The sequence below is a fragment of the Protomyctophum bolini genome (genome assembly GCF_963924005.1).
Source record: "Protomyctophum bolini genome assembly, chromosome: 16".
NCBI lineage: Eukaryota > Metazoa > Chordata > Actinopteri > Myctophiformes > Myctophidae > Protomyctophum > Protomyctophum bolini.
The window spans coordinates 41,274,273-41,286,358 of NC_137877.1; the positions used below are offsets into that span (position 1 = coordinate 41,274,273).

Consider the following 12,086-nt stretch of genomic DNA (forward strand, 5'->3'; position numbering starts at 1 on the left):
TGATCTGTCATGAATCATCACATGCACTATGTCATAACAGCACAGCTGCAACCATCCATGGTCTTTGATTGATAACAATAATAATAGATATTTATACGTATTTAAATTTACGCCAGCACTTTTGAATTCATAAACACGTGGTCTAAATTGATTAATCTGTGATTAATTACTTAACTATTACTTAACTCCCTGACCCTGATTTACTATATATATGGGGTCCCCCGGACCCCCTAGAACTCCCTCAAGGACCCCTGGGGGTCCTCGGACCCCCTGGAACTCCCTCAAGGACCCCTGGGGGTCCTCGGACCCCCTGGAACTCCCTCAAGGACCCCTGGGGGTCCCCGGACCTGCGCTGCTCCTCAGACGCCTCATTTCCTAAACCCTGACACTCTGAAATCGCTGACAGCCAAATGCTGCGTGCGGATTGGCTAGCGGTGATGTCATGGCTACTAAATAATTGATTTTTGTGTGTGTGTGTGTGTGTGTGTGTGTGTGTGGGGGGGAAGTGGAAGTCCCTGCTGGACTGTTCAGTGGGACGAGAGAGGTAGGGAAATCAATACCAGAGAGAGCGGACACTCAGACAGTACACATCATAATGTAGAGCGAGAGGAGGTGTTGCCATGCCTGCTTATTGTAAGTTAAAAGTGTATTAAATGTAGTTGCTTATTTGGGCTTTCTTCCTAAATGCTGTTTATCCCATTCCGGACGGGAACCCCTTTTCGTGTTTTAAAGGTTTTATGACATTCATTTTCATTTATTTTTCTTTTTCTTTTTTCTTTTAGGTTTTATGACCTCAATTACACCCAAAAAACCTGAACTTTGAACATTCAGTGGATTTTCTGTGGTCTGAAGTTTCCTTTGGGGTTTGGAAGCCTTTTGAGCTACAATGAAAACAGGCAACACAGTGAAAACAGTGACATCTGCTGGCAAATCCCATTGACATATATGGGATTTGCAGGCTCTTACATCACAAACTGCCGGCAAATCAGAGGCCTGTTTGAGCCAGAAAACCCCAGATCACAGAAAATCTACTGAATGTTAAAAGTTCATGTTTTTTGGGTGCAATTGAGATTAGAAAACCTAAAAAAAATAAGAACAATTCCAAAACCTTTTTTTTAATGTCACAATCCCTTTAAGCATTATGTTATACTTTAGCTGTTGAAAAATGTGCCGCAAATCTTTGAATATATATTCTTTCAGAGTGAACGTTTTTTTAACTCAAATCTTTGCTTCTGGCGGGCGGCTCTGGAACAATTATGTTCAGATGGGGGTCCACGGTCAAATACAGATAATTCTGGGGGTCCTTGACATGGAAATTGTTAATCACCGCTGACATATTAGAAACATAGGTTTATCAGAAAACGTTTAAGATCTAGAAGACTCAGTCCTAAATGAGAACCACCATGTAAAGGACGCCCCAAAATTATTTGTATTTGTCCGCCGACCGCCCCGGAAAAAGAAGAAGTTCTAAATCGTTTTAATAGCAGATCAATTTATCTTCAATACAACAATAGTGCTGCACGATTAATCGAAAAAAGGTTGCGATCTAGATTCAGACACCTATGCGATCTAATTTATAAATGTGAGCCAGAATGGCTCACATTTAAAGTTAGTGTGGAAGTGTCCTCGAGCAACTAAGACACTGAACCCCTAATTGCCCCTGATGTGCAGGTTGGTGCCTTGCATGGTTTCCGCCGCCATCGGTGAGTGAATGTGTGTGTGAGAATGGGTGAATGTATTGCATGTAATGCACAATCTATGTAAAGGTGTGTGAATGTGTGCGTGAATGGGTGAATGCAATGCACAATCTATGTAAAGTGCCTTGGATAAAGGCACAATATAAATGCACCATTTACCATTTACCAATGGTGCAGCACTAGTTGTCTGGCTGTCCAGTTCATATTAGTTACTCAAATGTTTTTGCTACAAGACAGAGACTTTAAGCAACTTTGATGTTGTCTGTTTAAAGCCACAGTAGTTATGGCTCCCAGGTGACACATTTTGAAGAACGTACGTATACAATGTTCAGAAACGACAGAAAATTGATATTCCCCTTTTGAGCAAGAATGGTGCAGCACTCACTCATTTACAAACGGCCCGTAGTGTGTATTAGGTTTAAGGTGTTCATGATTGCATGTGTGGCCTATATAGTTTGCGTCTTTTGGGGCTTGTTTCCATAGACCCGAGTTGCTTAAATCCTTCTCACAGAATCTGGCAACACACAGAGATAGACAGTGAGACATGCAGCAGATGGATGGATGGATACCGTACATAGTGTGAGTGTGAATTGAACTCCACCCCCCCTCGTCCCCCCCCCTCGTCACCATGCTAGGCTAGGCTAGCTGATGACTATCATCATCTGTCAGGGAGACGGCCAACGGAGGGAATGCTACTGTATCATATGATCAGTGTTGGGGAAGTTACTTTGAAAGCGTAGCTTGTAAAGCTACAAGTAGCTCACCATGGCAGTAGCTTGATCAAGCTACATAGCTACCCCTGGAGAAATGTAGCTTGTAAAGCTACAGCTACATGGAAAAAGTAGCTCAGCTACTTTTTATTTTTCAGCGTTAAATTGAGAATGTACATGCGGTGCATATGAAACAAAATATAATATCCTACAAAAAAGTCACATGCCACGATGCCAGCTGAAATATGCCTCTCAACGGTTTTATTAAAAAAAAAAGACTTAGAGACTTACACAAATAAAAGAGGATCTGTTGAGGATACTGTGTGTTATACATGGCATTTGATCGTCAATGTTAACACATCTTAACTGTAAAAAAAGAGACCCTTGTATAATGAGATAACTACACCTACATTATAACTAAACAACTGTTACATGATGACATTTGATCGTCAACATTTGAAGACCCCTGTTCTAGACAGATTTTCCCCCATTAAAGAAAGGATAAAACAATTAGAGGCAGCTGTTGGCTTGTCAAGAGCTGACATGCCCTCAAAGCAATCAGAAAAAGGAACAGTCCTTGATTTTTCAAAGGGGGTTCTAGTACAAGAATTAACACAGCAACTAATGGTCAAAATGAATATATTTATTTCATGTTATTGCCCAAAATTGTAGCTTGTAACTTGAGTAGCTAAGCTACCAAAAATGACCCAAAAAGTAGCTGAGCTACTTGACGAGGTACACCAATATGAATGTAGCTAAGCTACCACAAGCTACAGCAAAATGTAGCTAAGCTACGTAGCTCAGCTACATGTAGCTTAATACTCCCCAACACTGCATATGATGCTGTCTAGACTCTAGAGCTTGTATTCCTCCTCCTGGCCATGCATACATGAGGCTTTATACCTAAAGGAATTATGACGACTATATGTATGTACAGTAAGAACACTCCAGTACTTCTACAGTAGGTAATGGGTTTACTTTTTAGACTGTTTGTTTAATACGTCGTTGTGATTCAGGGTTATAGGCTCAAGTTAACTCAGCCATTTGTAACTTACTGTTGTGTCTTTAACCCCTTTTGGTGTTTTAAGCATTATGTTATACTAAAATAGCAGATCTACAAGCTCGTAGTAGTGCGGCACTCGGTGCTGCACCACGAGCTTGTAGATCTGCAAATCTTTGAATATATTCTTTCAGAGCGAACGTTTTTAACTCAAAACTTTGCTTCTGGGGGGGGGGGGGGGGGGAGAGGGCGGCCAATTACATATAATCTTGGGGGTCCTTGACATGAAAATGTTTGAGAACCACTAACATTAGACATTTAGACTCGTCATCAGGTCTAAACGTGTACTGTACTGTACTGTACTGTACTGTACTGTACTGTACTGTACTGTACTGTACTGTACTGTACTGTACTGTACTGTACTGTACTGTACTGTACTGTATAGGCTATAATGATATGCTAGTGTCAACTCAGTGATGCTGTATTCAGTGTTTCTCAGTGCTCCCCGTTTGATCCATCCATCCATTCAACCGCTTATCCGTAGTCGGGTCAACAGCTCCACCAGAGAGCTCCAGACTTCCCTCTCCAGAGCAACATTAGTGACTTCCTCCTGGGGGGAACCCGAGACGTTCCAAGGCCTTGGTCTGCCCTGGGGTCTCCTCCCAGTGGGACGTACCTCAAGGACCTCCCTAGGGAGATGCCCGAGAGGCATCCTAACCACCTAAGCTGGCTCCTTTCCAGGCGAAGAAGCTGTGGTCTGAGTCACTCTCTTTTTATATCTAAATTTTTATCCCACGATTTTTGTAACCCAGTTTTCTTTTCACCCAGTGCCAATTATCTAATGTAATCCTGGGCGCTACACTTCCTCTGCCAACCTGGGGGGGGGGGCAGCGGACTGACCTCATGCCTCCTTCTATGCATGAGGAGTCCAAGCTGCTTCTTTTCACCTGACAGAGGGGAATTTCCCCGGCCGGACGTAGCGCGTGGAAGGGACACGTTATTCCGACCAGTTCCTTTCCCCTCCATCAGGCGCCCCGGCTGGCCAGGGGGAGGTAGTTTTAGAGACCAGGATTACGGCATGTTTTTGTGAGGGTATCTACCCTAGGGGACACGGGGAGAACATGCAAACTCCACACAGAAAGGCCCTATCGCCAACCCCCGTCTCGGGTATGGGCACTGATGACGCGGAGGAGGGAACACGCCGCCAGTGCCCACAGCGTCCCCAGCGGGAATCGAACCCAAGACCTTCTAGCTGTGAGGCGACAGCACTACCAACTGTGCCACCGTGCCCCCGAGTCACTCTCTTGTGACAAAACGTCTCACCCTATCTCCAAGGGAGATGCCAGACACCCGTCAAAGAAAACTCATTTTGGACGCTTGGTATTCGCAACCTTATATTCTTTCGGTCATGACCCACACTTACATCACCATCGATGAGAGTAGGAAGGAAGATTGCTCTGTAGACACTGAGAACTTTGCCCTTTTGATAATCAATTATCTTGTATTGTTTAGTTGCGGACGGTGTCCCTTGACAGACCATGTCTAATTTCTGTTCTCTCTCTCTCTCTCTCTCTCTCTCTCTCTCTCTCTCTGCTATTAGAGTGTAACCACAGACCGTCTGAAGCTGACAGCATCGATGCGATCTGATGAGCACGAGGACGAGTGTCGGCGCCGGGCCAGCTGATACTTCATGTCCACTCCCCCCGTCGAGGCTGGACGTCTCCCCCAAACCCCCTCCTGACTCCCCCCGTCGAGGCTGGACGTCTCCCCAAACCCCCTCCTGACTCCCCCCTGTTGAGGCTGGACGTCTCCCCCAAACCCCCTCCTGACTCCCCCCGTCGAGGCTGGACGTCTCCCCAAACCCCCTCCTGACTCCCCCCTGTTGAGGCTGGACGTCTCCCCCAAACCCCCTCCTGACTCCCCCCGTCGAGGCTGGACGTCTCCCCAAACCCCCTCCTGACTCCCCCCTGTTGAGGCTGGACGTCTCCCCCAAACCCCCTCCTGACTCCCCCTGTCGAGGCTGGACGTCTCCCCAAACCCCCTCCTGACTCCCCCTGTCGAGGCTGGACGTCTCCCCAAACCCCCTCCTGACTCCCCCCTGTCGAGGCTGGACGTCTCCCCAAACCCCCTCCTGTCTCCCCAAACCCCCTCCTGACTCCCCCCTGTGACGTCTCCCCAAAAACCCCTCCTGACTCCCCCTGTCGAGGCTGGACGTCTCCCCAAACCCCCTCCTGACCACCACTCGCCCCCCAGTTCAGCTTCTCTCGCTGCATGTGTTCTGAAGCCTCCATGTGTATTTAGCTAAGTAGAGCAATCGTTCCGCCTAAATCGGTGTAATTTCTGGCAGCATTTTTGGCAAGCCCCGTGTGTGTGTGTGTGTCATGTTTTGGCTTAAGTGAATCCCCCCCGACACCCTGACGTGAGGGGAAGAGCAGCTTCTCCCTGGATGAGAGCACTGACGTGAGAGGTATAGAGCCACCAGAGAGAGGGCCTTCTCCCTGGACGAGAGCTCCATGACTTTATAGAGGAGCTACAATGACTTAGTGGTCCGTGAGGGGAAGCGACATGAGTGGTCAAACATTATAGTCGTTATAGCTAGTATAGCATCTATACAGTCCTGTCCCCCATTCTTAAAATCGTTTTACTACCGGAAGGATGAACACAAGGGAGATGATCTGAATGTCGCCAACATGTGGGTGATTTTTTTTGCACTCTTTACCTGTGAACCCGTGTGGCACTGAAGACCTATAGGCCCCGGCCCCCCCATCCCAGGGAGAAGACCCGGGCCGGCCCCCCCCGGCCCAGGGAGAAGACCCACCAGGCCGGGCCCAGGGCCTGCAGGCAGAAGACCCAGGCCAGCCCCCCCCGGCCCCAGACATGGAGGGGCTGGACGTTGTTGTGGGCGACATCAGCCCTGCGTCGGAGGCCACAGAGGAGGACTTCCTCCACTGCCTGGGCGGGAGTCCCGACGCGGGCCAGCAGAGCCATGCCAGGGTAAGGCCCCGTCACAGTTATTACATAGTGATGTGTTGTGCCCCCCTCCCCCGTCCCCCCCTCCCCATCAAACAACAATGTTTGTGTCTCTCACTGTGACAGCCCTACACCAACAAGGGGGACGACGTCGTGGCCTCCAGGCAGAAGAAGGCCAGCAAGCAGCTGCAGGATGCGTCCAGCGTGGCCCTGGGGAAGCTGAGCTCCAGCGGAGTGTGGGGCCTTCTGGCCCCCCGGGACCAGCACCCTGAGGTCAGTGGCCCTAGGGGGTGGGGGGCTTTTGGCTCCCTAACCATTTTAGTCTAGTTTTTGAGTGGTGCAACCACTCCTACAACCAGCAATGTCCGTGTACCTGTTTGTGTACGTGAATGAGTGTACCTGTTTGTGTACGTGAATGAGCACGAGTGGTGTGCGCATGCGTGCAATTGGAACGACAGAAGTATGTGACATGGCTGCCACCTGCTGGACGCAAATCCAACTTCTGACTGTCTAGGTTCGCTAAAGAAGGAAAGGCCGAGCCAAAATAATAATGAAAAAGCTAATCTGACGGAGCAGAAAAAGAGAGAGAGAGAGAGAGAGGAGGGGGGGGAGAGAGGGGAGTTGCACCACTCGGTTCACACAGGTGTGATTTTTATTTGTCAACGACATTTTCATAGCTTGGTTTCCATTTAGTTGCCGTCAGTGAAAAAAGGGTTGGTTGAAGATCATGTTTCGTCATAGTATTAGTGTAAAAGTGAAAGTCCATTACTGTATTACTACTATGATTTAAATTCGTTTTTTTTTTAATATTGTATTATTCTGTCTCTATAGGTGGGACCCCTGGGCCTGGCCTGGACCACGGTGCCCGGGGACCACCAGGGGACCCCCCCCTCTGCCTTCAGCGTGCTGCAGGGGCTGGGGGGGTTCGGGGGCGGCGGGGGTCTCCGCTACGGCAAGAGGTGCCGCGCGCGCTCCACCAACGACCTGGCAGCCCAAGCGAAGGACTGCACCGCCACCAGGTTAGAAACACACACACACACACACACACACACACACCGGCTAATGTTATGAGCTAAACTGGAGAGCGCTTTTCACCTGACAAATATGACTATGTCATAATTTCTTGTTTTTTCTGTTATTTGGTTATAGTTTTAGTTAACTCACTGTACTCCCGTTGCTGCTCCACCAGTAACTGTAGCTCCACCACCACCTCCTCCACCAACAACTCCGCCTTCAAGAAGGGACACAGCCGCTCGCGCTCCGACGTCAACTACCGGCCCTCTGCCTACACCGACAACGGCCTGCCCACGGTGGACGGGAACGCGCTCAAGAACATGGCCCTCAACCACCTCAGAGAAGGTCAGTTGGCACTCTCCCTCTCTCTGTGTGTGTGTGTGTGTGTGTGTGCTTGCGTGTTTTATCAGGCTGATATTTCTCCTATCTTTAGACACTTCAAACCTATCAACCCCCACCCCCTCCTCCCCTCCATTCCAAATCCCTGTGTCGCACTCGCGACAGCACTTTGTTTCAAATGTAAAGTGCGTTATAAATAAAATGTATTATTATTATTAACAAGTCGTCGAGTCCCGGCCTCTCATGGCGTCATGGGCCCGAACGGGGGGGGAGGCTATTGGTTTAAGAACAGAAGATCTTTTAATGGCGTTCCTGCAGCATTTATGGCGGATGGCAGCATATAGCGTCTTCGTCACACTGACGTACGTTGAGAGAGGGTCCTTGACAGGAACATGTCTGGGAAGAAGAAAGCGCCGTGCATTAGGAAGGGACGAAGGGCCGCACTGGAGACGTGGTCCTCCTGTGTTTGCGTTGATCATGTCTGAGCCGTTCCTGTCGGGACCGAGAGGTTTTCGATACGACGAGACGCTGGCCTCGTTCCCTTCGTCTCGCCGTCGGCCGGAGCATCCTCGCTCATCAGAGAGACGCCTGATAATGACACATGATTGTTATGAGGATGATGACCTGAAATCACACAGCTGTGTGTTGCACACGCACACACACACATGCACACAAACACGCTCACACACACGTGCACACACACGCTCGCGCTCACACATGCACACATGCACGCCTTAGTTGCACACTCACACAGGCACACGCAAATGCACACGCGCACACACTCAAGTCTGAGTCAAAGAGCTCGGTGCAGTTTGTTTTGTGTGTGTGTGTGTGTGGGGGGGGGATAATAGGCTGTAATCCTGTCAGCAAATGGGTCTGAAATGAGTCGAGAGGAGAGGCGGTCCAATTACCCTGCCCCCCCCCCCGATACTAGCGGGATTATTTAGCATTAGCATAATGTGTCTGCCAACAGGCGGCATACCCTTTTTCGGGGGAAATTCAGAGTCGGACGGCTTTTTTTCCTCCACCACACAGTGTGACAGGTGTGTAACAGTGATGGATGTGTGTGTATAGGTTCAGCGTGTCACCTTCACGCCTCCCTGCTGGTGCCTTGCTCATTTTACCTTCCCTCGTATACTGTCTGAAGACATTAGGACAGGAATCTTCAAGGTTTATTTATTTTTTTAAATCCGGGCCAAGCAGTGCTGCACAATTAATGGCAAATTGATTGAGATCTAGATTCAGACACCTACAAGATCTCATTTCTTTAAATTCTAAATGTGATCCAGAACGGCGCAGCACTAGTTGGGCTGTCCAGTTCATTTTAGTTACTCTTGTGTTTTTGCCCACAAGAGGGAGACTTTTAAGAGAGGTTCAAGTCTTTAAGCACTTTGATGTCGTCTGTTTAAAGCCACAGTAGTTGGACACATTTTGAACGTATATAGTAACTGTAGTGCCTAAAGTCCTATACTTAACCCATTCTGAACGGGAACCCTTTTTGGTGTTATCATCATGTTATGCTTTAGCTATTGAAAAATAGCAGATCTACAAGCTCATAGCGCGCCACCGAGTGGCGCGCTACGAGCTTGTAGGTCTGCTATTTTTGAAAAATCGAAGAACGACTGACATTTTTTTAGAATCTGATCTCAGGTCAGAATGGGTTCGCCACAGTAGTTGGACACATTTTGAACGTATATAGTAACTGTAGTGCCTAAAGTCCTATACTTAATGGCACTACTGGTTGCCGACGGCCAGGTGGAAGCTCTTGCCAGTAGAAACTGATCTCCAAAACATGTCCGTTGAGTTTAACTTTGCTTTATTGTCCGCAGTCATTTTCCTATACAACATACAGATAGAATAATAAGAAAGAAACTGTAACAAACACAGGCGACCAGCCCTCCTGAACACAGTAGAAAACTGTTCGCCTCTGCCGTCTGCCACTGACAACACCTGATGTGCCTGATTAGCAGCCTGCTTAAATACCCGGGCTGGCCCAGACACTGACCAAGCTGCAGTGACACTCTCAATCAACAAAACATTAGGTCATAATGGCTCTTACAGTAACTCTAATGTTCAGCAACTACAGACTAAAGACAATACACTTTCGAACGTTATGTGAGAGTAGAAAATCCACCGCTAGTGTCGGCGATGAGATTGTTTGTAGAACCACTGCTCTGAGCCACACTTTAAAGGTCCTTTCAGACGGGCATGGATTAACGCAAACATTAACCAGGGACCAGGAAATGATTCCCCGTTCATTTTCCCCATAGACATTTCAAAAGGTATTTATTTAAAGACCTTTTTAAGCCTCGTACGAAGCCAACTGGAGTCGTGACAAATCATGACAACAAACACATTTTTTTGGGGGCCGAACAAATAATTAGAAAGAAGACAAAAACGGCAGGTTATACAACACTGTTTTTGTTGTTTTTCTTTTTTGTAATTATTTGTTTGGTCCAAAATATTGTGTTTGTTTGTTATGATTTTTTCACAACTCGAGTTGGCTTCGTACGACGCTTAAAAGGTCTTTAAATAAATAGTCTTTGGAAATGTCTATGGGGAAAAATGCATTGGGAATCAATTCCTGGGCCTGGCGTCGTCATGAAAGGGGGTGGGACTGCGACGCTCTTATTGTTAATGGCATTTCATGTTTGTGTTCATTAAACCTGTAGGGGGCGCCCCTCAAAAAAATGCAGGTCTCATTGAAAAGGAATTACTAGACGTGTAACTCGTGTTTTATTTCCTTCTCTCAGAGTGTGGTCTATTTCGGTCCTGACCTCTCCCCAGGTCTACCAGTTTAACATGACCTTCTGTGTTCCTTTCAAATGTCTTTCAGTGGAAATGTGCGTGCGTATGTTTTGAGGCCTTTAGCTGGAGTGAGAGCAACTTAAGATGAAGGCTAATTGTTTCTCACAACACACACACACACACACACACACACACACACACACACGCAGACACACACATCGGCACCAAACTAATTCTTATCTCGACTCCCTCCAAGCATGAAGACCAACCAATCGCCAATCAGAGACCCTTCCTTCTTTGGGGCCCTAATACAACCTCATTTGCATATTCATTAGCAGAGCTTAAACAGAGCGCTTTGTTAACATAAAGAGAGGTGTGTGTGTGTGTGTGTGCGCGTGTGTTAACATGCAGAGCGGTGCAGGGACTCAGACTTGTGGTGACAACTGTCGAGCTGCAGTGTTTGTGTAAGATGGATGGGCCGTTTAGCCGCGGCCGCGAGCCGCGTCAACAGCTGCCACATAGCGTTTGGCACGACTCCTTCCCTCTTAAAAGAGCTAATGTAATGAACACAAAAAAGGCAAGATGCAATAGTCTGCCATTCAGGCTCATTTCGGTGGCTGTTTCCCCATTTGTTTCAGTTAGGGGGGGAAAAATCACCTCTGGAATAACTGCGAGAACAGGGTTTGATGTCGGCGACACTTCAGTGGCGCCGAGTGTGCTAATTTATTTAGGTTTGTTTTTGCTTAAAGGGGAATACCACTCATGTTCAACATTGTCATTGATATACCTTAGAGTTGTTGTGTGGAAAAATAATAAAACTGGAGATCTGGAAAAAAAAAATCAGTAACATTATGAAGCACATCTTCGTGATGTCACTGAGATGTACTTCATAATGTCACTGATGTTTCGCACGCACACACACACGTAGTGATACACACAGTCACACACACAAACACACACACACGCACGCACACTGTCTCACACACACAGACACACACACTGGGGTCCCCACGCAACACATTTCTTTCAGGGTTAGACGCGAGCCTTGGATGTTTTGGTTAGAGATAGCGGACGCCGCGGCAGGAAAAGACGGCATTGTTACAGAGGTCGCTGAGAAAACATGGAGAAACTCTGCTAATCTGAAGACCGGACCACCCTCCCCTCTCTGCCCTCTCTATACAGCGACCCACCCTCCCCTCTGCTCTTTCCTTTTACACTGTCCGTCTACTGCTCGCTTTTTTCACCCCCCCGTCAGCCAGTTTCATTTTAAAGAGGTGGTTTCATGGTATTTCATATCAAGGTCCATTATTTATTCTGCATTTCAAGCCACGAACCACCAGTTTACCCAGAACTAAAATAATGTGTCCACATTTCCATGCTGCATTGACGTTGGTATCATTTAAGAGAAATAACAATTCTTCTACACCCAGCAAGCATGGTCAGGACCTGGACGAATTAGTGACTTCTCTATTGGGGCCAGTAGATCAAGTCAAACCAAGACTAGTCAGATCTGGCCCAGAACATCACCTGATTTCAACCAACCATAAATTTTACCCACTAAGATAGACGTCCCTGGATGAATCGGAGAGAGTCCGATTTGAGGCCCAG

At 47.5% G+C, this 12,086-nt stretch overlaps 1 protein-coding gene across 3 annotated transcripts in view; it reads left to right on the forward strand.

Moving 5' to 3' along the window:
- Positions 1–5,933: 5,933 nt before the first annotated feature.
- Positions 5,934–12,086, forward strand: part of plekhm3 (pleckstrin homology domain containing, family M, member 3) — a 465,291-nt gene continuing 459,138 nt past the window's right edge. For all 3 annotated transcript variants that reach the window (XR_013965553.1, XR_013965554.1, XM_080786366.1), the window contains exons 1-4: positions 5,934–6,401; positions 6,504–6,650; positions 7,209–7,396; positions 7,567–7,736. Coding sequence is in view for 1 of the 3 variants with exons in the window: in XM_080786366.1 (XP_080642492.1) it covers positions 6,285–6,401; positions 6,504–6,650; positions 7,209–7,396; positions 7,567–7,736 (622 nt within the window). In the remaining 2 variants the exon portion in view is untranslated. The remainder of the gene's footprint in view (positions 6,402–6,503; positions 6,651–7,208; positions 7,397–7,566; positions 7,737–12,086) is intronic.